This window comes from Hippoglossus stenolepis, chromosome 14 (genome assembly GCF_022539355.2).
Source record: "Hippoglossus stenolepis isolate QCI-W04-F060 chromosome 14, HSTE1.2, whole genome shotgun sequence".
NCBI classification, from domain to species: Eukaryota; Metazoa; Chordata; class Actinopteri; order Pleuronectiformes; family Pleuronectidae; genus Hippoglossus; species Hippoglossus stenolepis.
The window spans coordinates 7,374,027-7,401,685 of record NC_061496.1 but is presented as its reverse complement, the minus strand read 5'-3'; the positions used below and the strand labels follow the sequence as shown (position 1 = coordinate 7,401,685).

The 27,659-nt window shown below is 44.9% G+C and overlaps 1 protein-coding gene across 5 annotated transcripts in view; it reads left to right on the top strand.

Moving 5' to 3' along the window:
* Positions 1 to 27,659, top strand: part of pde4ba (phosphodiesterase 4B, cAMP-specific a) — a 149,715-nt gene that overhangs the window by 118,299 nt on the left and 3,757 nt on the right. For 3 of the 5 annotated variants that reach the window (XM_035175942.2, XM_035175943.2, XM_035175944.2), the window contains 8 exons: positions 10,900 to 11,012; positions 21,794 to 21,887; positions 24,888 to 25,171; positions 25,291 to 25,455; positions 26,183 to 26,282; positions 26,371 to 26,525; positions 26,612 to 26,734; positions 27,414 to 27,596. In XM_035175942.2, coding sequence (XP_035031833.1) covers positions 10,900 to 11,012; positions 21,794 to 21,887; positions 24,888 to 25,171; positions 25,291 to 25,455; positions 26,183 to 26,282; positions 26,371 to 26,525; positions 26,612 to 26,734; positions 27,414 to 27,596 — 1,217 coding nt within the window. Of the gene's footprint in view, positions 1 to 10,899; positions 11,013 to 15,519; positions 15,771 to 20,420; positions 20,977 to 21,793; positions 21,888 to 24,887; positions 25,172 to 25,290; positions 25,456 to 26,182; positions 26,283 to 26,370; positions 26,526 to 26,611; positions 26,735 to 27,413; positions 27,597 to 27,659 lie in introns of those variants that run through there. The other 2 variants (XM_035175947.2, XM_035175948.2) reach the window with 2 other exon arrangements.

The following is a 27,659-nucleotide window of genomic DNA, read 5'->3' as shown; positions in this document are numbered from 1 at the left end:
CAATCTGTCACTTGTGACGACTGACGGCCGAGCAAATGAGTTCCATGTGGTTTTGTGCTATTTCGGCCTCCGCTCCAGTTGTTGTTTGGTTTTAATGGAGTCCAATTCCACGCCGGGTTTTAGCTCCTGCCTGCCACAGAGAGAGAGAGCAGGTTCTGAGAGCTGGAAGCACGCTCGCTGCAAGTATTCGAATTATGCCATTGACGTCAGCACAGTCATAAAGTAGACTGCTGCCCTTCCCCTGAAGTATTCCCTTGCCAGAAGGCCTGTTCAGCTCAGCGCAGATGGATTCAAACGCTCTCTGCTTCACAGACAGGCGCTTTTGTTTGGGTATTTGGGAAGCACTCGGACTCCCCCCCCCACCAAAAAACACCACCACCACCACCACCTCCGTGCCCTCTTTGTGGAACAGGACAGAGACTAGCTTTTGCATAATCACAGATTTAATAGCCCTCTTCAATAAAAATCCTCCTGATTATTATCAACCGGGAAACAAAAGAGCCAAATCAGGGCTTGGTAGTCATTACTCTGCGGTACCGTGGCTGATTTTCTGGCAGAGTTCGGATCCAGATATCTTTGCTTCTTCTGTCAAATGTCTGTTTAGTCGAGGGGAACTTTTGTTTGGCTTTGATTGTTGAATGTGGTCTGGGATGCACACGTAAACTGCATCGGCCCACTCGACATGCTTACGGGAGACATGCCGTCTGAGGTCATCCCACGATCGTCTCAGCTGGTCTTCATATGTTACTGGAGACACTGATCCCTCGTTGCACGCAAACCCCTTCGTCATAACCCCTCTGGTGACTTCCCCAGTCCCGCTCATCAAGTCTGCTTCGTCCCGACCCGGACTCGTCTGGCCGGGACCCACGTCAAGGCCTGCACGCTAAATAGGCTCAAGACAATGTTAATTAGACAAGTCGGGTTTTTCTTGACAACAGTTCAACAGCAGCTGGAAAAGTGTCGGGACCCAAGTGATTTCTCGCTCGGCCTTGATGGAATATAATTCAGACACAGAGGCCAAAATAACAGAGGAGGTACGACACATGAACCGAGCCTGTCCAGTTACATATCAGCCCACTGAGGTTGTTTACTTCCTCATTATTTGAAATTAGACCTGAGATAAATCTGAGCCCTGGTTTAGGAAACTCATGGGAGCTGCCACACCTTCTATATTTCCCGGGTGTAAAATAACTGAAGTAGAACAGCACTTAACGGCCTTGAAAGCTGATTTGACTCATTAATAACAGCACTAACAGAGGATTTATCTGTATTACTTCAGAGAAAGACAAATCCCTGTATCCACAAGGGACCTGGTTTGAGTACAGAAAGTCCCTCCATGTAAACGTCTCCTTCTGCAACACATTAAAACTGTTGTGTGTCCGAGGGGCCGCTCCTGCAACCCCCTGGTCCCTGACCTGTCTTGTGACAGGCGGGCATGAAACTACATCTCTTGTTCCATCTAGAAAGCCAGAACTCAAACTTTCTAAAATGATGTAACTCATACATTACGTAGGTAAACTGAGAACTCAATGTCCCATGAAGCATCTTTAGTCATCATGTAACTGCAGAATCATATCCCCTTTATTCTCCCTAAATATCCTTTACTTATCTCTCTTTATGACAGTGATTGTAATTGCTGGGCTTGTGATTTAAAGGAACAGTTCATAATGGTAATCCCCAAACGTCACAATAAAGTTTTCGTAAGGACGGTTCCTTTGGTAAAGGGCAGTTGGCAGTTTTCGATGCTTTGAACTCTACAAACAAATTGATATTCAAGTCAATCGTATTGATGGTAAATCTAAATGTATACATTTGCTTTTGTAATTTGGGGAAAACTGACCGATTAAGTCGCTTTGGAAGGAGCAGCACGAGGCTAAAATGCCGTGACCCTAATTACTGGCTGGGGCGTGTCCTCTGGGCTGTGGGTAACTCGCAGGTTACTGATATTTTCCTACGGCCTTATTGATTATTATCGCCCCCCCTGGGGTCGTTTTAACACCTGACTTTTTATTCTCTCAACTGCAAAACGTCAACACCACTGTTACCTTTTTAAATTGTCTTTTTAATTCAAACACAGGCAGCAAGGAACCAAAAGCAAGGGGAATGTAAATAAGAAATCTAAATGTGCTACATATCAGATTACACCCCCAAAAATATATATATATGATATTCATTATGTAAATATTTATGATGAAATAACTTAATTAGGTAATGAAGTTAATCCTAAAACAGTGTTAAACAACTTAGTATACAACATAAATTAACATGAATAGAATAATAAGTATAAGCTTTTTACAATCCCTATGGTTACAATTTATATGCAGGAAAGTCAGAGGAGAAATCGAAGTCAGACAAATCACTATGTTTTAAATTAGGTTTGATTCAGTCTGGGATCAAACGTTTTCCTCTGACTTCACAGACGCTGAGTTGGCTCCAGCAGGAGCAGCTGCGTGCTGGCCTGTTCTCATTATGTAAAAGTTTTCCTGATGATCGTAGAAATCTCTCATCACCCCTGACATCAGATCTGCCCCCGCTCCGACAGAAAACATCTGTAGTTTTAACTCCAGACGCTGCTTTGGAACCTAAAAAAACAGCATCGACAAGGACAGAAGTTTGGCTTCCTGGAGTTCATGGCTTCTCCGATCCATGCTAATCAACCCGAGGGGCAAATGCCAGTCAGCGTGACAATGGAGGCCATTCAGTCCCGTCAGTACTGTTGCTCCCAGTGTGGGAGTTCACCTCAGGTAACACAGACAAAGCCTGGTCTGTTGCTGCGTGTTTGTGTGTTTCGTGTTTGTGTGTGAACACGTTCGAGCGTAGAGAAGCTATAAGAGTCAAAGGGCGAGCAATGGAAGAAAAGAAAACGCACATTAACGAGCGAAGGGGCCAAAACAGATGGAGAGCATGAGGGAGAGAGAGGCTCAAGGACATGGCCGTGTTACACTCGTAGGTGCTCTGAGCAAACTCGCTCGCCGACAACCTCAGTGACGCCCGAGCGCTTTTATCAGAGGGAACGAGGGAGATACAGAAACAAAACATTTGAGGTTTTAACACCAAAGCATGACGAGCAGTCAGATAGGAGCGAGCGCTGTCGTTCGCAGACAGACGCCCGAGGCCTCGGTGACCCTTCAGACCCTGTGATGTCAGACAGTCTCGGAGCACAGCTTGCTCCTCGCATTATCCTCCAGTCCACACTGTCACCTCCCACATGCGTAAATCACTCCTGTATCTCCGAGTGTGTGAGAACAACGTGCACGTGTGAATCATGTGTACGTGTGCGAGCAGCGGTCTGATGTGCAGGGCCTGACTTTGTGGAATGATCGGTGGATTTGCTTTTAACCTCCCCCCGCCCCCCCGTGCTCGTCTGTGACTAAAAGCATCATTACGGGTGACATGTTAGAGTTATTCGTAAAAAATTCACATGGTCACGTGATTTTTCCAAGATACTTTACATGCAAGTAAAATTCACTATTCTCAATCTCACTGGAAATGTGACTGCAGGTCTGAACCAAAAACTGGTTTACTGTGTTTGATAATAAATTAAGTTCTTGAATATTTTTTTTTAAGCATTGTTTGTAACATTTTACTTGTTATGGTTGCTAATTCTCTGATTTATACCATTTTTAACTACATACGACTAAATAATCGGATCAATAACGTTAATTATTAGTTCTAGTCCCACTTTTTTTGCACAAACTACGCAGTATAAAGGATGAACAGACTGCAGTTGTATAGCACTTTGCTGGTCTCAACAACCAGCAAATTAGGCTTACACTATATGGAGAATGCAGCCAATTTAGGGCTCCGTGCCCAAGGACACTTTAGTATGCCGACTGAGGGGATCGAAGGGGATCGAACCACCGACCTTCTCTCACCCGTCAGCCTCTGACCCCAGTTTTGGGTAAGGAAGGACCAACATACAATAGATATTTGGTGGAAAATTACACATCTATACTTTCCAAGCAGAATTAAAATCATGGACGATCACACAGACCGGTTTTGTAAAAAATCACTCAGCCTCCCGAAGAGAAATAAATCCTGTTCAAATGAGGCTTTGTGGACGTTTTTACATCATGTGCTCTATTATAGCATCTCCCAGTGGTGATATACCATCTGAAATACTATTCTCACAGCTTTAAGACCTCCAGTTTACTCTTTCCACCTGGATTCAGTCAGTTTGATCAACACAAAGTCTTTTTTTCTGCCGTTACACCTCTGATTCTTCGAGGGATCAGGTATCAGCTGTCCGAACTTTGGCAATCTTTACGTGCTGCTCGGATTTATTGCTCTACATGTTTCCTTCCCACTTAGTTCTATAGTAAATCAGACAGGAATGTGTTCTTGTATATGTTATGTTGAGGACAGGGAACACAGTGTCCAAGGGGAGGGAGGAAGACGGGCACGCGAGAACCATAAGGAAGTCTGACACACACACACCCACACACACTCACACACTCATCGTTACATGAGTGTGTGTCAAAGTATTTTCGGGAGATGTTTTGTGGTCTGAACTGACATTAATTTCAGTTTGAATGGAAGCAGAAGAGCCACAAGTCAGAGCAGCAGTCACGTGAATGTGAATTTCTGGGACTGTCATTCCAACGAGTTAAAATGCAATATAGATTTGTCTAAGTCCCCTTGTTCCTACACAACCACTTTAGAAAACGACACCAGGACAACACGCTCACTTGCAAATAACCCGTGTGCCCAGACCAAGATGTCCAAACATTGATGTTGTACATACTATAACCTATATATGCTACTTTATTTGTCCCACCACCGTTTCATAATGTTATTTTACATTGTAGAGCTATATGCAGCGCTCTTTGTCCCACTGTCCCTTTCTTTTCCTCAAACACGTCATGACAACATGGATTTCACCGCAGGTTCACTACAGGTCAACCAGTCACGACATTGACCGTATGTCGTAGTCAGATCGACCATCACCACCGGATGTCAGGCATCCAGCACAGGGTTGAAAACCGATCCCCTGCTCCTGGCCTGCAGAGTCAACCAAATTCATTTTGACTTGGGTTTTTATAATTACATTACATTTATTGATGTTTTGTTTCATATGTCATATGAATTTTTTCTTGTTTAAGATATTCATTTTTTTTAGGGTTTAGGGTAGTTATAAAATATAATATTTTAGTTACCAGAGAACAGTGCTATTTGAGATTTCAGCTTCATTGACTTAAATCCAACCCTGTACTGGCTGTTTAAGTGTCTAAAGCAGAAATCTTTGCTTCTAGTTTTTTTTTCTGTGTCAGGGACAGAGAGCAAATATATAAACTTGTAATTCTGACACAACAGAGACGTGAATGGTGACAAAACGAGTTCTTGAAACAGTTCGTCTCAGCCTAATTTGACCATTTCAACACAGCAGAATTTTTGCGAAAATCTGCTAGTGACCGCGTCTGGGGAGGTCACCAGATGAATATGTCCCCAGAGTGTTTTCCCGACACTGCGTACCAGAATGAGAAATTCATCCGTTCTATCACCATTGAAGCTGCGGATGTGTACGTGGCGAAACCATATGTGAATCCTCCATTGCAACAGAATGTCCACTCATTATTTCCCTTTTATTCACCACCGGAGGCCAACAAAATCCTGATACCATCTATTGAGACATCATTTTTTTTAATGCCGCCGCCACATAATTCGGGTAAATGAACTCTTAACCAAAAACAGACCCATGATGTCATTTTGTCACTTCTCAGAGCCTGGCTCGCTCAAACGTTTTAATCAACCAACGCTGCAGCGCCACATAACATGATCGCAAAACCACAAACTCCACCACCACCCTTCTTCCCCTCTTTTGGAAATACTCATCAGTGATTGATTTTGCAATGTTGTGCATGTGAAGTCATAATTCAGCTTGTAAGGAGTGGAAGAGCGGCGGCAGAGCGGCCTCACTAGAGCCCTCCCTGTTAGGAAGTGTTGTGTAACCGCACGGAGGGTTTCTGATCAACTCCTCTCTGTTTCTTGTAAAGCAAGAGATGCCATTAAGAAATGTCTCCCCCCCCACCTCCTCTCTCTCTCTCTCTCTCTCTCTCTCTCTCTCTCTCTCTCTCTCTCTCTCTCTCTCTCCCTCTCTCTCTCCGCACTGCTGCCAGTTGACCCACGTCAAAGTTTGGTTTCTCTTTATGTGTGTGGTCTGTTGGTGGCGGTTCACTGGAAATGCAGCACGTCACCCATCAAAAGCTGGATGTTTACATGATGAATGCTCGGTCAATAAAGTGCGAGCAGAAATTTGCATGGGAGGAAAACGGGAGATTGTCCGCCGCCGACCTCGTGTCCTGCATGTTTATGAGCGTGTGTTGTTTGTGCCTTCAGTCGTCGTCTGCTCTGATGATTTAACCGTATAGATTACTGCTGCTGATAAGGCTGCTGCAGCCCTCCTGCTCTGCTGCATCTACCATCACATCACAGGCAGGAAGCTGACCCTATCCCCACGACAGGATGACAGATGCACACACACACATATTCAAATGCACACAGGTTCAACTCCTCTGGTCTGATGTCCTGTGGACTCAACCTGATGTGTATATGTAGAAGCCTTTGGGTGTGAAGAGAGGACACTGTAATAAAGACCTGTTTCAATAAACTGGCAGGTCTTTCAACACAAACTCACATATAAGATAACAGGAACCAAAAATCCAAGACAAATGCCTCAAGCACATATTTTTGCTGTTAATAATGGTTGTGTTAACTTCGTCGGTGTAGGTAATATTGTATGTTTCTGTACGAGCGAAGCTACTGAACCAAGGGTGAGACTCCCTCGACTGGCGAGTACATGTTTGTGTGTGAGTGCAGTGATGATGAATTACAGTTGGTGTATATTTGGACGATTTGTGTATGTGCGAGTGTGTGGATTGTACATGTGAATCTGAGTCTAAGACCACAGTTGGTCTGAGTGCTCATCAGAAAGGCCAGGGCAGAGGCAGTGGAAATCCCCTTGTGTGTGTGTGTGTGTGTGTGTGTGTGTGTGTGTGTGTGTGTGTGTGTGTGTGTGTGTGTGTGTGTGTGTGTGTGTGTGTGTGTGTGTGTGTGTGTGTGTGTGTGTGTGTGTGTGTGTGTGTGTGTGTGTGTGTGTGTGTGTGTGTGTGTGTGTGTGTGTGTGTGTGTGTGTCTCAGTAGACATTTGACTTATGAATGCTGCTTCTCTTGGTCAGTTTGAAGCTGTGACAATGCACAGTGCAATCTGCTGTAGCTAAAGTAGCTGCTGGTATGCAGCATAACATGTCTTCTTTTAAAACCAGAGGAAATAGTTCAACATGTATGTGTCATTATACTTTCTAAACACCCTCTGTTTTATATACGCTGGAAACGGATGAGCATGATTTGGGCATCGGATGGGCATTAACTTTTTCCTCATTTGCATCCCCCATTTCCTCTGAAGTATTTAATATTAAGTTTAACTCAGAAATGACTGAGTCGAAGTCAATTGCTTCAATGGTAATCGCATAAATCTTTGCCTTTTATTTGTCTGGTGGTAAACTGGGTCCAGCACTGGAGTAAACACTGGTGGTATTGGCCCTGCGCCCCAGCAGGGCAGGGATCAGAGTCAAACTGTTATACAAGCGTTATAGTTAAGTGGCTCTGGCACCTACCTAGAGCTGAGATTTAGTGTGTGGGGACCCACAAGGAGTTGGCCCCGTGACCAGTTTTAGGTCCAGAGTCACTAAACCAGATTTTAGGGCTCTGTACCCATTTCTGTGTTTTCAAAAATCAAAGTCATGAAAGCGGTTACGGGCTCAAACCATCAATCTGGCATTTCAGTTTTTTCCCCCCCGATGCATCTTCTCTGCCACACACATGCACAAGTAAATACATGCATGTGTGGATCACATCTGCGCCCCACTATCGTCATCTGTAACCCACTTCATTTTTCTCCAAATTTCTGAGAAGTCGTCTTTTTCTGTCCGTTTGGTCGCATATGGCGAGTGGTTCCAAATACGAGATCACAGGCCGGGACTGTTCCGGACAGATGTGCAAATCAGAGTCTTTTGAATCCAGTGTGTTTACTGTCTTCTTCGTATGGCTCATTACAAGGGCCTGCAGATCACTGGGATAATGTGAAACCATTGGCAGGAGTGTGTCTCGTACCCTGTGTGCTTGTGGGGGCCCCGTGTGAGACTCACAGTGTGTTGATCCCTTTCAGCCCTGCAAACAAACTCAGAGCGACGAATCAGCATTTTTTAAACTAACAAAATGTTGACCCACTCATCAAAAAAAACTTCTACTTACAGAAACACTGAGCTATTGTAGCTACAACCATCGAACTTTACTCAAAAGTCCAAATGTGAACTGATTTAAACTGCTCAGTGTATTATCCGGCTCTTCGAGGCTTAATCTTCAGCTGCTGTGGACTGTGAGCGGTGCAGAATCTGAACCTTTGTGATTGGATATTTCTCATTAAAAATGCTTCCTTATTTTTTAGAACGTATCTGAAGTCCCGTACCGTTGATCTTCATCCAAAATGTGATCTTTTCTAACTCATCAGCCACTTAGATGTTTCATGCAGATGCTTAGAAGTCCAGTAAGAAGTCACTTCACACTGTTTGTACAGAAAATCAAAGACGTAACTTCTGGAGCCACGGACGCCCCCAAACATGAGTCTATGATAATGCTGGTGCATTTATTTCTTATATTGAATAATATATTGAATATACTGAAACGACACCCGCCACAAAACTACAATTTACAGATCATAAGTGTTGTTATAATCCCTTTTTTGTATATTGCATAAACTACAGTGAAGTTCTTTTATTCGACTTTTGCAGAGGAAGACAAAATACCTCTAAAACAACAAAGAGCACGGCTGTAGAAACGTCTCATCAGTTTTAAACTCTCGCTGTCACAAGAGTTTAAAAGTTCATGCGAGAGAACTGTTAAAGGGACAAGGGCCTTTCTGTGCTCCACTAAAAACACAAACCACCTCAAATGTGTTGGGAATACTGGAAAGAAAAAAATCTCAAACGAGTGCAAGCCGTTTCAACATCAGACACACACACACACACACACACACACACACACACACACACACACACTCCCTCTCTGTCTCTCACTCCCCTCATCAGAGCGAGGGCCGGCCGTGGGCAGAGTGCCAGGTGCCTCTCATGTTTGGGAGAGCAAACAGGCCCGTGTCTTTGATGGCGAGGAGATCAGAGCGGGGGACACATTCTACGTGGCCGCGCTAAGGTCGCCGCAGTGCACACCCTGCTGCCATGTTGTGCTCTGCAGCTAGGAGACCTGGAGTACACACGATACTAAGGGCAGCAGACGTTGTGTTGTGTATGTATATATGTGTGTGTGTGTGTGTGTGTGTGTTAGTCCAACCTCATCACACACCCCCTCTGCTTTCCAACACGGAGTCACTCCAACCTTGACGCACAATTGCAGTTGTTTGAAAAACACAGTTTAACCGCAGGAGCACGGTTGAAAAACGAGTTCTTGCAAGACAAATGTCAGTAGCGGTTTCAACACACTTTCTTTTCTTTTTAACTGCTCATGCACAGAATTATTGTTATTCTGCAAACAAATTTAAGGTGAAGGTTCCTCAGAAAATCACGAACTATGACAAAGTTTTTTGGTCTTTGACGTCTTTTTTAAATCTTAAATATGCTGCTTTATAAGCACAAGGTACCAAACCTTTTTTGCGCACTCCTTTTATTTTATTCAATAATATTTGGCCCCATTTGTGTACAAGTGTAGGATTTAAGGGGATCTCTGTAAAATCCTTAATTATATGGCATTCATGTGTGTCAGGAGAGGGCCCACCATGTTGCAACAGCGTGTTTCCACAGTAGTCCAGAATGAAAGAAGTTCATATTTAAGAGGCTATGAACCTCTAACTTTTTAATTAATCTGTTAGAAAACCAATATTTTGACCTTTTCTGTTTAAAGGAAAAAATGTCAAACTGTGTGAAGACTTTTCTTGTTAAAATGTTTTTTTTTTTTGTCTGACGGTAAAACAAAACAAAAAGTTGAAGACGTCACCTTGTGACTTATGATTTAAAATGTTCTGACATTTCATTGACAAAATAACGAATAGATTAAAAAAACAATCACCAATGTATTACAAAGACATGACGGTAAAGAATCCGGTGATATCTTACCCCCCCCCTGGCTGTTGCTTAATGGTCAATCTGGAAATATGATTCTGGTACAGTAAACACATTCGTCAGTTCCTTTAGTTCTGTGACTGTACTGTTTGTGATCGGGCCTTTGTCAGATAAACAAGTGGATTTGTCCACAGAATCACATCTCATTGAACTTATCTCTCATCTGTCTTTTGTCAACCATCAGAAGTGATTGCAGTGTTTAAATAATGGAAACTAATCTGTGTTATCTGCCCATGTACTGTATGTGTGTGTCAGAGACAGCAGGTGATTCAAAGTTAGCACAAAACTCTGGATTAAATGTGATAAGATGTGTGTATATACGTGTGTGTGTGTGTGTGTGTGTGGGTAGATCTAAAGGTGTCTGCTCGCTGAAGTGGGGTAAAGTCTGTGTGTTGCGATGAGAGGGGAGGGGGTGGTGTCTGGTTTCCTAAACTTGGGGGTAAATGAGCAAAGGCCTATTGGGTGGAGGGGTCACGCACACAAACACATGCATCCACTAAGAGAAAAGTGTGTGAGCTTAGGGCCCAGCTTCCCTCTGACAGCTGCGACTCCCTCCAGCTCACCCGCGGCTACATCTCCTCATGACGAGGGCGCGCTGCAGCCGGGTGCCACCTCCAGCCTCTCCCCCTCCTCTGCAGCAGCGGCGGCGGCAGCGGCAGCAGGCTCCACGAGCGGGACCCGTGGGTGGATGTCGCCTGGGAGTGGCAGGGCAGCTCCATGTGCACCGTCTGTTCTGACTGTGTGTCTCTGTGTGCTGGCTGCTTGTTGACAGATGAGGCGTACCAGAAGCTGGCCACGGAGACGATGGAGGAGTTGGACTGGTGTCTGGACCAGCTGGAGACCATCCAGACCTACCGCTCCGTCAGCGACATGGCCTCTAACAAGGTAGGACAGGCTGCATCTTTGACTGTTTGTGTGGAAAAAAGCACAATGTCGCCTTCACTTTACTTCACTGAGAGAAACTTTTGAGAAGGAACTGAGTTTCTTTTTTTGCAGCTGTTCTAAAGGTTCTTGCTCTGTGAGGGAGAAACCCGAGCAGCTGCTTGGAGAATGAATTCCCCAAATGAACATGTGAATGTACAGAATCCAGAGATACTGCGGCCGAGCAGGACATGACCCAAACAAAGTCAACGGTATTAATAGTCTAAACATGTACAGTAAGAAGGAGGAGTTAGGGTTGTGGCCTGCAGCAGGAAGCAGAGTGTGCATGAGCGTTCACTGATGATCAAGGCGGCCTGCATGTCGGCTCATTTCTCCTCAAACGCAGAACTTTATTTCAAGCATTAATGTTTCTGACAAAAGGAAAATGTGTGTTTTTCTCTCTTGGACCTTTTTTTTCATCTTTCAACTTTTCATCGTCCAGTGGTTTTTCTGTTTCTACTGTACAGTCGGTGTGTGTGAGACCCACCAAGGTGCATATCCTGGTTCTGGACACAAGTAACAACTGTGCTGCTCATTGACAGAAGCTGGTGCTGAGTAATGTTCAGCTTTGTATTTCGGTTTTCTTCGTCTTTGCACTGCAACAACTGATCTGTGCATGTATCTAAGACTCCAACAAGCAGGCTACATTTCCATGCGGGTTTGTTTGTATGTTAGTTGGCAGCATTACACAAAAAAGGATTACCATGAAACTTGGTGGAAGGATGTGGTATGGGTCAAGGAACAACTGATTCAATTTGGATCAGGATCAGCGGATGGATACATGACGTTTTCATGGATCTTAATGAAAAACTCACATTTAGGGATGTGATATCTGCGTTTGTGCAATTTGCTGCAGCTTGATGTAATTTAAGGAGACTGTTGGGCCTGGGCTGAGACAAATTTTTGTGGTGGCACCGTATATGCTGCTCTTTTATTACACGGAAGACGGATGCGTTGCCATCTTTGTTGCAGATTTAACTTAATTAAAAGTAGTCAATACGCTGCTATAGAGGAAGGTTCAGTCTCCTGATTTCAGCTTTTTTTTGTTGACTCAAAATGTTGAGTAGTAAAGTGTTTGTATGTTTTGCTTGTGGCAGTAAAAACCACGTCATGCTGCCGTATGGTGCGGAGCGGCAGCTGCGTCTGAGAGACTGAAAACTGTTTGTTTGAGTGAGCCGAGAGGAAAAGCTTGTTATTTCTCATAAAACCGGACAACAGGATGCAAGTGGTCCTGCAGAGGGTCAAACACAATAAAGTACAGCGGAAGAGAGAGGATGTGTGTGTGTGTGTGTGTGTGTGTGTGTGAGAGCGCGCAGAGTGACTCTCTCTTCCTGTCTCCTTCCTGGTCCACTGCTCTCTCTCTCTCTCTCCAGACGACAATAGACGTCCCATCACTGGTTAACGGTTGCATTAATTCATCCCAGTGCTGTCGTCATGTCGACACACACCCAGCTGGACTGGTTTCCGTTAAGACGAAGGAGAACGACTGGAACGCAGAATAAAAACTGTTAAACATTTTTCTTTTAAAAAGATGGACAATGACAGAAGGCCTTAAAGGACAAAAGAACAGAAGAGACAGAGAGTAAATAGAAGGAGGACAATGTGAGTAAGTCCAAGCAGAACGAGACTATCGGCTCCATCTTACTCTTGACGTAAAGTGTGTCTCTGTTTGTTTCAGACCATTGTCATTTTCTGGTCCAGTGCACTTGTTCCTTAAATATAAAATGCACTTGAGCTAATTTGAGCGTCCACGGGGGGTTTGTTGGTTGTTGTTGGTGTGGTCAGGTGCATTGTCGGCACGGTGCTATCTTGATGCAGCGGAAAGCGATCGCTATCTTGACCAACAGACCTGGTTTGGTTATTTCAAGCTCCTGCATAGGAGGGTGCACGTGTGTGTTCACTCTGCCGCACACAGATGATCGGCTCCTGTGCTTTTACTTTGTGCACGAGCAAACGTGTTTCACTCGCCACCTGGCAAACCGGCCATTATGATACAAATCCGCCAAAGTGCACATTTACCTGGATTTTAAAGTACCTTGCATATGCTACACAGCACATACACTTAGATGGTCACAATAGAGCCCAAGGTTTCCCCACACAGTAAGAAACGTACCCACTTGTTTTTCAAGACAAGTACAGTGCAAGTCATATTCACTCACTGCTTGAAAACACAGCGCTTTTTTCTACCGAGCAGTATTCACACACACTACTGCGTCAATTTAGGTTTGCCCAAGGACACAAGGCATGCTGGGGATTGATCCACATGAACTCGAGGAGCCGGGGATTGAACCACTGTCCTTCTAAACGGTGGAGGACCCGTTCTACTTCATGATCCACGGCCGCCCATATATCCACCGTCATTTGTGAGCTTACTGGGATCTTACTGGAAACTGTACTTTCACAATCCCAGAGAAAACTGTCAGGATTGCGTGAAAATGTATCTGCAGGTGATGATTCATTTCAGGAGCCGCGAGCTTTGAGAAATTCCTAAATATCTCAATAATAGAATAACTAAAGGAGACTTGTGCTTTCCAGAAAATACTGTGTTAGACTTTAAATTTCACTTCAGCAGATCGACGTTGATCAAAAAGTTGACATGTAAAGCTCAGAAGTCGGCACTTAATTGCACCTTTTTAATGTTTTATCTCACATTAAATTCTGTGTGACACATTATTATGGGAGATTTATGTTTTATTCTTGGTCAGATATTTCAAAAAGCTAATTGATGAATGTAAATAATTGAGTTTTAGTGAGAACTAAACAACAGAGCTGGATGTGACCGATGCACAGTGAAGTGTATCGGGTGGCGCGGTGTGTGCGTATTGTGTGACCCTCTCTCGCTGATGTGACATTGGCGTGTGGATGGCGTGTGCGTCCGGACACGTAACCATCAGCGGATAGGACATTGATAAGGAATCAGACGTGTCTGTCTGGTGTGCGTTTGTTTGTGTACGAGTCTGCACATACCCACAGCAGGTTAATCCCACTGACATCTGACCTATCTTAGTCCTCAGCCTGTTTTGACAGTAAACTATAACATTACACAACCGCTGCCCCTTTGTCATGTGGGCCACGACTCTCGGCCCGGCTCCATTAACAGGAGCGTGCCAATCAGCTAATGTGACCCCCCCCCCCGACTACCTGTTGTATTTAGGATGGAAAATCTGTTATTCAAGCAGGAGCGTGAAACTCGAGTAGGCGGGAGGTGTAACTGGAGAAGCTGCTGTCGTACCTCCGAGGTGAAGTGCAGGGGGCTGCCGCTGCTGAGGACTTACAGTACGTGACTGTCCTCTGTGTTGTGTGTAGCTGCAGACACGGGTCAAGGCCTGTTTGGAGCTGGAGTATCTGCGTCCGTGTGGAGACTGTACGTCTTCTGTTGAGTGAACAATGTGTCAACGGGGGTTTGGATGATTGTTTGTGACATTTACCAGCTTCGGAAATATAAAGATTTTCTGCGTTTGATATTATTACATCAGGAATTTATCTGAATTGTGGACTGTAAATTCGAGAGCAGAGATGAGCAGTAGGTACAAGAGCTTTTAAAGTGTGAAGATCTGCTGCTTTTCTCTTGTGTACATACTTTTATTAGAGGTTTGGGGTTGTACAAGACATTTTAGAGCTGCAACTAACGGTTATTTTCTTGATTTGATCAGTAAAGCATCAGAAATCTAATTCAGTTCCTGGTAACATCATCAAACGTCTTGTCCAACCAACAGTCTGCAACGCCCAAATAATTTAATTTACCATCACGTCAGCCCCCAAAAAACACAAATTCTTGAATATGAGAACCTGGAACCGATGTATATTTTGTATTTTTGATTTAAAGATTACTTAAATAATTCATGAACTCTCAATAGTTACAGATTCCATATATTTACATTGACTGATCAACTATAATTGCATCTCTAAAGACATTTTAAATAATTTCTTTGGGCTCTGAGAAACCGTTATTGGCATTATTCACTTTAATTGAAATTTTAAAGCCAAAATAAATCCAAAAATGAATCAGCTGATCAATCGGTCAATAAAATAAGTTAGTTGCAGCCTCATTTAAAACCTTAAACCTTGGGCTTTTTCTTAAGACTACATGTGTTGTATGAACAGAATAGAAATATGTCACACAAGACCATTTGTTGATGTATTATGCTTCAGACCTTTAATACACAGTCATGCATAAATAAAACATGAGAATAAAGCAGCCCAGACTACCAGCAAACTCCTGAACATTGTTTATCTCAACAAATTCCACTTATTCATTTTTGTAATTGAAGTTCAAGGAAATCCATCACATTCATGTAACAGGAAACGTTGTAGTCACCAAAATGATCATTGCCATATTGACAGTGAACCTCTGGGCTGTGACTGCAGCTGCAGGACTAAGAAGAGGCAGGAGGCGGGACTACCCCCATGAAGAAGTGTGTGTGTGTGTGTGTCTCTCCCTCTCTTTCTCTCAGCCATTGCTACACACACACACACACACACACACACACACAGGGTGTGAGGTAAAGCCTAGTCAGACCTCACAGCCCAAAGTGAGTCACTGGAGCTGTGGCGTTTCCCAGCGTCAGAGCCGAAGCTTGGTCCTTTTACTCATGCTGTAGTCAGACTGAGACAGACACTTAAAACAGACAGAAGCCCTCTGCTCTGAACTCAGAAAACATGGGAGCCTGCTGCTTTGACAAGAAAGAGAGGAAACTGGGGAAGTTGAATGGCTGGAGGAAGGTGAGTTTGATAGAGTTTCTACTCAAGTTCTGACTTGTTCTGGTGTCCTGAACATGGACTGTCCGGTGCTGGCTTCGGGGTGCTTAACTTTTGTGCCGTGCTTCAACATGATGGGACTTTCATGTGTTGTCGTTGACATTTTCAACAGATACTTCCTGTGGTTAAGATTTATCATTAAATCGCATTGTGAACATGTGGTTTTCTGCCTTTGGCAAGTGTGTGATGTTTAGTTTCTGGAGCTGTAAAAACAATTCTATAAATTTGTAACTATATTTTTTTAAACTTTGAGCAACACGAGACTGGTGCATGAATTCTACTTTTGAGAATTTTTTTTACATCCTTGAATACGAAGCTGTATATAGATCTTTTGCAGTTAAAACACCAATACACAGATGTTTTCTCAAACATCTGAGTTAAACTCAGTGCTGATCTTGCAGTCTTGTCTCCGTATCTCCATGTTGTGTTTCGAGTGTCAGTTAATGTGCCTTTAAAAGTCTTAGACTAAGTTATGGGGACATTTCATTGCAGATGCTGTTTTGTTCTCCTTGGAACAAACTGATTTCCTCAAGTTATAAATCATGCACGACTAGCTGGTACTTGGTGGAACGGCTTAGCAAAGGAACAGGCGAGAAAAAGTCCTTTTAGAGAAATGAGCATGTTTGTTTGTCTTTCTCTGGTCTCAGAAGAATCTTGTGTATAATCAAGTTGGTGGGTAATAAGTAAAGTGACTGTGGATTCACACAAGGAAGCTGATACGTGAGCTTTTTAAGAACAAATGCCTCGAGAGAGCTTTTCTTTTTTTTTCTCCCATGTTCTGGCTGAGTCCAAACACTCGGGTCACGCAGGGGGAAGAGAGAGTTTCTGGAGCTGTGATGTGGTTTGGTGCTGCTCCAAGGTCGGTCCGTTCAAACAGGGGATGTAGAGAGTCCCATAAATCATTCTGTGACTTCTTGCATACGTACATGACTTCTGTTAAAACGCTGCGGTATTTGACTTTTGGTTTGAAGCAGCGGCCGTGCAGCCTGTTAACTGCTCTCATCCAGACAAATGCGGTGTTGCAGACCACATCAGACTCCAGCGATGCTGGGTGTGATGGGAATGATTCACTCAGCTGAGAAATCGCTCACACTTACGCATTTCTCCTTCAGTTTCTGCCTCCTGTTTTTTTTTTTCAATACTTCCAAGCTTCAGAGACACATTTACATGAATCCATGCCTTCTCATGCAGACACATAAGCATGAGTGCGTGAGTAAGAGGAAGTGAGAGGCTGCTCTGAGTCGTCTATACCCCTACCCTACACGCACAGGTCATACGTAGGTAGAGTTCCTGATTATTATTATTGCAGTTATGTCACAGCAAGTCTTAACACACACGTCGCCACCTTGCAACATCTGCAAAAGAAAACCTGAGTGCATAAGTCAGCCAGCAGCGACGTATACTGTGTGTATGATGTATGATGTATGTAGAGCCACAGCCGCCGAGTCGGCAGGTCGATGGTTCCTCTTGTCCACTGTGTCATTGGGCAAAAGGCTGAATCAAAAAGCCCCTGATGATGAACCATAGGCTTTTGAGTGAGTGAGTGTCAGAGAAGTGGTTCATCTCTATATGTACAGAACAAGCGCTGTGCGAATGGGTGAGACTAAAAAATGCAAAGACGAGATTTCATCATTTGATTTTCATACTTTCTTGGAAACAGAGATTCAGTTTAGTGAAAGTTTCTAGTCTTTGTTGTCACTACATAGTTGTTTGGGTAAATTTTTATTATTTATCAAATTTTGAAATTGTATGTTTTCATATGTGGCAAAGGAAGTTGATATATAGTCAAAGCCCCTGTTGCAGTTGTATGTTCTGTCACTGCAGGGTCACAGGGTCACTGTTCTCTGAACACGGCACGCTGAGCATAGAGCGCCCACTTGTGGCTCAAAGGCACAACTTCATTCTGAGGGGAAGAAGCTGGTGCTGGGATTCAGGCCTTACATGATGTTTTAGGCAATTTTAAGTATTTCTAACAGTGGCAAGGACACAGAAAATCGATCCAAGAAAGTAAATCAGTAATGCTCCGTATAATTTATAAAAAAGACAATATGCTCATCATAAAAATTACCATTATTATCGTGTTAATGCGTAGATCAAACATGAGAATCAGCATTAAAAATGACAGTAAATACAGCTTGATGCATCGTGGCTGCATGGTCAGATAACAGAGGCGTGTTGCTGTGAGTGCAAAACATCAGAGTCACGTGTCGGAGGGAAACTCCGTGTCTGCCTTCCTGCCTACCTGTCCGCCTGACCGCCCTCCGCAGTGAGCTGTCCGATAGGATCACGCCTGAATGGAGGAGGCTCAGCGTTGTGTCCCCCCCCGCCCCCTTCTCTCTCTCTCTCTTTCTCACGATGAACTACCACAGGCTCCATTCACATCCACTGCCTCTGTCACTGCAGCTCTCTGCTGAAACAACACAACCCCTGCAAGCCGAGAGAGAGAGAAAGGGGGATGTGAGAGGTTAGGAGATGTAGTTAAGGAGCTAAAAGACAAAAGAACGAAAGGATGGGAATATGAGTGAATGAAAGTGGGGCAAAAGAGGGAGGATGTGGGAAAGATAAATAAAAGAGGGCAGGGTAGAAATGATGAATGGCAGGTAGTGACACAGAAAAAGAAAATAAGAAAAGATGCCAGAGGATGGAGGGATGTAAAAATAATAGAGTAACAGAATAATATCCACATCTTTCATGTGGATATGTAAAAAATATGTAAAAAAAAAGAGGTACCCACAGAGCTCTAATAGGCTGATACTACGCCTGTCTCATGGTGTTGGGCTGCCTTTAGCTCCTGAGTGAGTAAAAACATGGGAAACACACACTGCCTGAAACATATGAGCATGTGCCATGTCACCATAAACTGGGCTTGAATGCAGATAATGGAATCTGTAGGCTGCTGCTGTTGGTGTGCGCTGAGGCTTTTCTTTTAGCCTCCGGGGGAAGCATATAGCTGTTCGACACATCGCACAGAGACATCCCCCGCTGTCATTTTAGGTTTCTTTATATATTATGCAGCGAGCTATTATATAAAGAGCTTCCCTTCCCCTCTCTCCCCCTTGTTTTTGCATTTATTTATTTATTTGTTCCCGTCCTCTCCTGCGTCCCGCCTCCCTTCTTCTGGTTCTTTCCCTCAGTGGGAGGATAATCCGGGATCCTCTCAGGGAAGCTTTGATCGTCCCCTCATCTTTTCCCAACTGTATATTGGGCTTGAATGGTCGGGGAGCTTCTGTTTACAGCTCCCCGTGGTTTGACGCTCTGCAGTGATCAGAGCTGTGGACATTTTCTTATTAGCGGAGGCAATTGCAGCTCGACTGCTTCACCAGACAGAGTCGTGACGATTGACAAAAAAGCAAATGCACGAGCCCTCCTCGATACAGGCCAGTGGCACTGATGTTACAGTATATTCCAGTCAGGTGGCCCGAGCCTTGTACACTGCAGCAGTATCAACACCTGCTCCAAGGACAGCCCATTGATTCTGCCAGGGAGCCAGGCAGACAGAGAGATTGATGACTGAGGCAGTGGCAGCCAGGAGAGAAATTGACATGTAAGTGGTGGAGAGTGAGGGAGAGATGGAGCAGGGGGAGGGAGGGAGGGAGGGAGGGAAGGGAAGGAAGGAGGGGGGGCATTGGTGGATGAGCGAAGGCGATGTGTGTGGCGTGCCGCGTCCTTGTGACAGCTCAGCAGCTGCACCACATGTCTGCCTGGGAAGGAAAAGGGGAAGCCTCCTCTCCTATCTCCTCTCCTATCTCCTCCTCTCCCAACAACCATACACTGGCTGACTGATGCTGTTGCTATGGCGTTGGGGTGTTCTGGTAATTGGTGTGTACACACACACACACACACACAAACACACACACACTCACGCTCAGGCGGTAAGAGAAACCGTGGGCTGGTGTCATCTAAATTGGGGAAGGATGCAATTATCTCCCATCCCTCCTTTTCTCTCTCTCCCTCCCTTCTTTTCTTCCCCCTCTCTGGTCGTCTCTCAGCTGTTTAAAAATAGTCTTCCACAGACACCCTGACAGCATCTAATATTATTATGGGATGCGTATAATGAACAGGCTTTTGAGTTGCCCACAATGGCTGCTGCACTCGGGGATGTCAGGAGACGACTGGAGAGCGGGAGAGGAGCGGATGATTATAGAGATAATGGCCGATAGAAATACTGCCACTGCAATTGTGGTTCCTCAAAACATCCTCAGGCCTCATTGTCTCACTGAGGAGGGGAGGCTCGATGACATTCCTTCACAAAAAAGAAAAAAAACACTTTCAGAGGTAATTACAGGGGCTGGAAATTGAAGAGGATTTATCCGCAGCACTTGCACAGCTGGAAAATTAAAGAGTTACATCTGGAATCCATGTGTGGATATCAAATATCAATCACTCCCTTCACTACACTGATGGAAAGCTGTAATCAGGGTTCCCCCCTTCTCCCCACTTTCTGTCAAATCATGTGTTCTGAATAGTGTTGCTATGGCTGGCAGATTACAGCAGGGGAAAAAGAGATGGATGAGGGAGGGAATGAAAGATGGGAGGAACATGGAGGAACATGGAGAGAGAGAGAGAGAGAGGAGCAGGGTAGGAGGGGGCGTGAGCGCTACATCAGTGCGAGCAGCGAAGCAAGACAAATCCAGCGGAGGAACCCCCCCTCCAGTCAGATGAGCATCGCTGCCTCACTCCCTCCTCCTCCCGTCTCCATCACTGGTTTTTTTCCCCTCCTCCCTTCCTCGCTCCTTCTCCATTATTCATCAGTGTGCTGAGAGTCCCCAGCTCACGGCTTCAGCTGCTGCTGCTCCAGCCGATCCACCGAGCCCTGCTGGATCTCCTCCTCCTCCTCCTCCTCGCCGAGCCTGGCCACTGCGCCCGCTTGTCCCCTGCATCCATCCGTCCTTCCGTCCCCAGGCATGGAGCCTCAGAGCTGGCCCTTTTCTGCTGCTGAGAGGGAGAGTGAGACGTCATCGAGCTGCTCTCTTAGCTGCTGAGAAGAGAAACGCAAGAGGAGAGAAGAGGGGATTTTTTTTGGGCATCGGAAAAGAATCCTGTTCATCTGCCTCTGTTCTTTTTTTTCCCCCATTGGATTACAGTTCTGGCTTTGTGTGGGAACGAGAAAACCGGGTCCAAAATGCCTGAAGCCAATTACCTGCTGTCGGTGTCTTGGGGTTACATTAAGGTGTGTGGCGCTTATCTACGTAGCTCGTCGGGATACCGCACTCGTTTCATTGCACCTCTCTGAGATGCGTTGCTGTTTTATCACAAGCTGTTTCTGCAGAAATGAACCATTTTCATATGATCTGTTGTTGTTGTGCAGCTTTTCAGAATATTCTGTTTGTGTAATTGCACCAAGAAATATTTCCTTCATGCTGGGGAGGATGAGGGGGTCTGACAGAATGGTGTTCTGTGGCTCAGGCTCCATCTTGAGCCTTCTGCAGAGCCGTGTGTCTGTTTGTATGTGTGTATGTGTGTGCACGCGCATGCATCAGCCTGTCATAGACAGCTGCTACACTGCAGTGCCTGGATCTCTGTGTACTGTCAAATCTGTCCCCATTATCTGTCCCATATATCTATAATATGAGAATACACATGGAAATCAGCAGAAATGTGGGTACGAAGGGGAATGCGGGGAGCAGTGTGCAGATTTTCCTCTTGACATCATTGAGATTCTTGCACACTGACGCAAGTAAAACCCCAAAAATGTGATTCAGCGTAATAAAATAGTGAATTGAGGGTTATTAAAATGTGATGGCCTCCCCACTGGTGGCACAAATAATGATCCACACTTAATTAAAGGGAAAATGGAGGGGGAAATAAGATTGTACGCAGTAATTGAATAATATTCTGGATCTGGTGGAGGGAAACTGGGCACTGTTGTACTTTCCATGGAATCATGTACCATTAATTTCTCCCAGGTTTTCCCTCTGTGGAAATGACAACATGTTTTCTCACTCTCTCTCTCTCTCCCTCCCTCCCTCCTCCTCTCTCTCTTGCAGTTCAAGAGAATGTTGAATCGGGAGTTGACGCACCTATCTGAGATGAGTCGGTCTGGGAATCAGGTGTCCGAATTCATCTCCAACACCTTCCTAGGTAAACGAAAAGATCCTGTTTGTGAACACACAAAAACACAATCACCAATTTCATATTCAAAATCCACCTTCACAGGAATAATCATTACCTGTGTGTCCACAATACTTAAAAAAAATACAAACAGCTATAACAGTGGCTGACACAAATACCCACTTCTCTGCTTTGCCGCAATGTTATTTTGCAGGTTCAGTCTTTCGTGTGATGTTGAGCTGTGCAAGTTGCTCTGGCAGGCTCTTCTGTGGGGGCGTACCATAAAACACTGCGCCATTAAGCCTTGTCTAGATGTCTACGGCGTTGGGCTCAGAATGGCCATTAAAAAAAAATTCTCAAAGTATCCAGAGGAATAGAAATCAATAAGGTGACTGGCTGCTGTAAAAAAAAAGTACAGTTTGACTGACGTGTGAGCTTGTTAGCCGGAATCAGAGGAAGTGGATTGGAGCGGGATGCTGTCAGCACGGGGTGGTCATCTGAGATCTGAGGAATCTATGGGTTTATATTGTTTTGAGAAACGTTTCCTCTGCTGTTTGGAAATGTTTCCTGATAGAATATAACTTGCACTCGTTTGAAAGCAATTTTCCAGGTTTTTGGTGCACAATTAGACTTTTGGTGAATGTTAGATTTGCACAGAAGCGCGGCGATAGCTGGCGGATTGATACACAAAGCTCGGTAATACACAGGGAAACAAGGTAAAGATACTGCAGATTGTCACACTAAGAGAATAATAAGATGCCAGACAGAATGCACATAGCTGTAGTCAAGAATATTTATAGACACACGGTGCTTCCGATCTATTGGCATCCTGCTCCGGTGTTGTGTTGTTGGCGGATTCCTCACCCCCCCCCCCAGATCATACAGAGCGAGAGAGGAGGGGTGAGGAGAGGCAGTAGAACGTGGGAGGGAGGGAGCTGACTGCAGTGAGGGAGAAAACAGAGGTATGGAGGAACCCCCTTTGCTGGCAGGGAGATGCGCTCGGCAGATTGGGTGACTCATCCCCTGTCTTAATGCATCTTTGTCAGCAGGGACACCTTGTTGTCCCTCCACCCTCTGTCGCTGCCCTGAGGGCCCAGACAGAGATGACTATCGCCTGGATAAAGAAGTCAGGATTACCCTGCTGGTGGTGGAGAGACAGAGGAAGGTAGACTTTAATGAGGAAAGAGGGGAAATGGCTGAAGCAGCACAGCGTGGTTTGGCCTCAGCTGTTAAATCCTTCCATCCGTTGAGATTAATATCAGATTGGTAATGCAGTTATTTCTAGATTTCCCAGCAGTTAATTGTGGACTTTCTTTAATTTTTTTACTGGTAAAACTGTGCTTGTGGAACCTGGATAATTCTCCAGATAAATACAGATCCCAGGGTTTTGCATCCAGGGCAATTTTAAACCAGCTGGATTTTGGGGCTTTTCATCACAGACTGTTGGTCGACAGCATGATGGCCTTTCACGTGTGCCTCTCCCCCAACACGTTTGTCCTCACAGCGTAATTCTGTCATAATTCCCTTTAATCAGGGAAATGGCAAAACGCACCTGGTTCAGAGAACATACCGAGTCCCCATCCACCTTCCCCGCTGTATCTTCCTGTCTCACACTGGAGCATATGGAGGTGGATGAAAAGGACTCAGATGAAATAAACGTGGGAGGAGAGGAACGGGAGAAGGAAGTATAGGAGAGAGAGAGAGAGAGGAGAGCACCAGACATATTTACTTCTATCTGTTTCATTTCTTTTTTGACACTTGACTGAAACTGAGACTTAATCTGATGGAATACGTAGACAGGGATCAGGATGTCATGATAACTGTGCGCTCAAAGTGTGGATTGGCATTTACTGTACCTGCTTATGTAGAAAAATGGATGATAAGAAGCTTGTCTGTCGCACAATCAGTTCTTTCTCACACACACACACACACACACACACATATGAACAGCACACAGCATTGGTGATAATGATGGCTTGTAATAAATTAGAGGGCAATATATTGCTCTTCCCCTTGTTTCCCACGCAGCACATGTCTGAGAGCGCTTAATTGGCCGTATTCAATTACCACTGGAGGACTGACAAAAAATAAAAGAGGTCGAGAGACACAGAGAAAGGCATAGAAAAGAGAGAGAGAGAGAGAGAGAGAGGGAGGGAGTGCACGAGAGAGAGAGAGAGTGATCATTCGAATTACAGCTGGTAATTGAATAATCCTCCACAGGGGGAAGGCTGATAGGCCAGAGATGAGTCGAAGCTTGATAGATGAGTGCACGGCTCACATACATACCGATGGGCAGCCCCTGCAGGATTTCATCCACTTCTTCTGTGACTGCAGCAAACACACGAGGCTGCATGTTATTATAAGAAATGTGGCGTTTATTCATATTTAATTTCTCACAGGGATATTACATAAAAGCCTTGCATATTTTGGGGTTTTGTATTTGATTTGTGGCCAGATGAGGCGCAGTGGAATAGACTTGAAGAATAAAATATACCCGACATAAAAGTCTCGTCCCTCTGTCCTAAGTGATTTGATAAGGGTTCAAAAGATGGGGCTTTATTGAATGACTGACTTTATGGGACCTCCTTCACCGCGCCGAGGCCCCCCAGCTCTCCGTCTGTAAATGGACTGACCTATGAGAGTGAAAAGAGCAGGAGATGAGACGTGAGCCCCCCGCTGTGAGACGGAGGTTGGGGGGGGGGGTGAGCGCCGGGAGGGAGGCGGAGGAATAGAGACAATGGAACAGTGGGAGTTCAGACCTAGAGACTGCAGGTGGAGGGAAGGGAGCACGAATGAACAAATGAATGGAGGGACAGACGATGAATGAATGAATTGATAAATGCAGCTACTGCAGGTGCAGGTGTTCTTGAAGTGCACCCGGGTCCTTGGGGATCCGAGGAATCCTGCCAACCTTTTAATCCTGGAGCATTTAAAAAGAAACGCAGACTCATGCTACACGAGCTCACATGGGAATTTTAACAACATCGCACTTCTCTCATAACAGAAACCCCCCGTTTTTTTCCCCCTCAGAGAAACAGAATGATGTGGAGATCCCGTCGCCGACGTCCAAGACACGAGAGAAGAAGAAGCAGCAGAAGCAGCAGCTGATGACACAGATCAGCGGGGTCAAGAAGGTCTCCCACGGGCCCTCGCTCTCCACCAGCAGCATCTCTCGCTTCGGCGTCAAGACGGATAAAGAGGAGCTGCTGTCCAAGGAGCTGGAGGATCTGAACAAGTGGGGCCTGAACATCTTCACCGTCTCAGAGTTCTCCAACAGCCGACCTCTGACCTGCATCATGTACGCCATCTTCCAGGTATGGAGGAGACGACGATTACTATTATATTATATTATTAGCATCTAACACCATGAAGGAAATGTGAATTCTGTCGTCTTCATGTACTCGGCTCTAAAGTTATTTTGTTGTTTTTCCAGGAGCGAGACATGTTAAAAACCTTCCAGATCCCGGTGGACACGTTCGTGGCGTACATGATGACATTGGAAGACCACTACCATTCAGACGTGGCGTACCACAACAGCCTACACGCTGCTGACGTGGCCCAATCCACCCACATCCTCCTGTCGACTCCAGCCCTGGATGTAAGTCGCAGTAAATCGGATCAGGTTCTTCTTACATTATCTCCCATTACCTACGATGAGGAGTTTCCCCGGCTCTGACCAGTGTTCACCCGCAGAAATGAGGGGAAATGAAATTAGCGTGAGCTCTTACATCACCACACGTGCCGCTTTCCTGGAGTGGCACGCTAAAGCTTTGAGGAGCTCGGTCTCCTTCCATTGAATCATCTTTTCCCCTGCGGCTTACTCTGAGAACTTCCCCTCTTTCCTTCCACGCTCGTCGATCTATTCCTCAGTTGTTAGATTTTTCCCTGCGTGCATTTTCTCTCAACTCTACTAAAGTTAGAGTACCCGGTGAGATACAGTCGAGGTCAGAATGCCCCAGTGCTAAGAGATGACGACGATTTGCTCGTCTTGGTTCTCCATCTTTCTTCAGACGCAGGATTATTCTCTCCCACAGTGGATTTTCACAGAAAGGCACACAGCTTGTTTGATTCAGTATCTGATTGAGGGGAAAGTCATTTAGAATCACATTTCTTTGGCCTTGTGCGACCTAAGCTATCGCCTGTTTTCTGTAAAGGCAGAACAGGACAGAGATATCCGGATTTCTAATCACATTACATTTAAAAATTGGATATTTTAATTGCAAGATTGTAACTCTGAACCTATCATTCTGTATATTATTTATTTTTAATATTAAGAAATTGATTAATGTTCTTTTCCCCCTCTTTCTTTCCTCTCTTTTTCACAGGCGGTCTTCACAGATCTTGAGATCCTAGCAGCCATCTTCGCTGCAGCCATCCACGATGTTGACCATCCTGGAGTTTCAAACCAATTCCTTATCAACACCAGTAAGTGAAAGTATTACCAAGCCAGCTAGTTTGTGCCAGCTGATGTTTATAAAGGCTAAAATGTTAATATGTCGCTACTTCTCTCCAGACTCCGAGCTGGCGTTGATGTACAACGACGAGTCTGTGCTGGAGAACCATCACTTGGCCGTGGGATTCAAGCTGCTACAGGAGGACAACTGTGACATCTTCCAGAACATCCCTAAGAAGCAGAGACAGTCTCTACGCAAGATGGTCATCGACATGGTAACGCATCACATTCTCCTGTCAGATTTAAAAAATCTCCATCTGTGTGAATTATCTTGATGCTAAAAGTTGTCTCCTTCATCCAGGTCTTGGCCACTGACATGTCCAAACACATGAGTCTGCTGGCTGATCTGAAGACGATGGTGGAGACCAAGAAGGTGACGAGCTCTGGAGTGCTACTGCTGGACAATTATACCGACAGGATACAGGTAACAACGACTTACCTCATGAACAAAGAGCAACAGTCACACATGCTATGGACTCTGTGTTTGTGCCTGAACATACTGGAAGCCCTGGGATGAACTCATTATCTACCCACTATGCTGATGGAGGGGTGGGCAAAGTGTTTGAGTCCACAAAACACTTCAGGAGTTTCAGGGGTAAATAGCTTTGCAGCCAAATCCAATATAATTGAAGTAAATGGCGAGCCCCGACATTCAAATTCAACTCGAAATGGAATAATTTACACCGTGTTTTTAGCCTAAATGTGTTTTTTGGACTCTAACACTTCACCCACCCGTCCATTGGCATAGTGATGAGTAGATAATGATTATTTTTATTTATTTTTGGGCGAACTATCCCTTTAATAGCCTCTAATCAATAGCCAGTGTTGACCTCTGCTCCAGCTGTCACTCCTTTTCTCACTCCATCCATCTTCTTTTGCCTTTAAGTGCTCCCCCTCCCTTCTTTATTTAATGTGTAAACCACATCACTACAGAATTAGCGTTAAATGCTGAAGTGAATAATTTTTTACTGTTTCAGGATATTGTTTAAAAAGCATCTGGTTTAAACTGGTTTAGACCCGAATGTAAAGGGCGCTTCGATATTTTGGAAAAGCATTTACAGCGTGTGTGTTGTTACTAAATTGAAATCCTGCTTTATTTATAGGTGCTACGTAACATGGTGCACTGTGCAGACCTGAGTAACCCCACTAAGTCCCTGGAGCTGTATCGTCAGTGGACCGATCGGATAATGGAGGAGTTCTTCCACCAGGGAGACAGAGAGAGGGAGAGGGGGATAGAGATCAGCCCCATGTGTGATAAACACACAGCCTCGGTGGAAAAGAGCCAGGTAGGCAGCGAAGCACATGCAACCTGAATTATGCACGAACAACGATGGATGTGCAGATTCGCA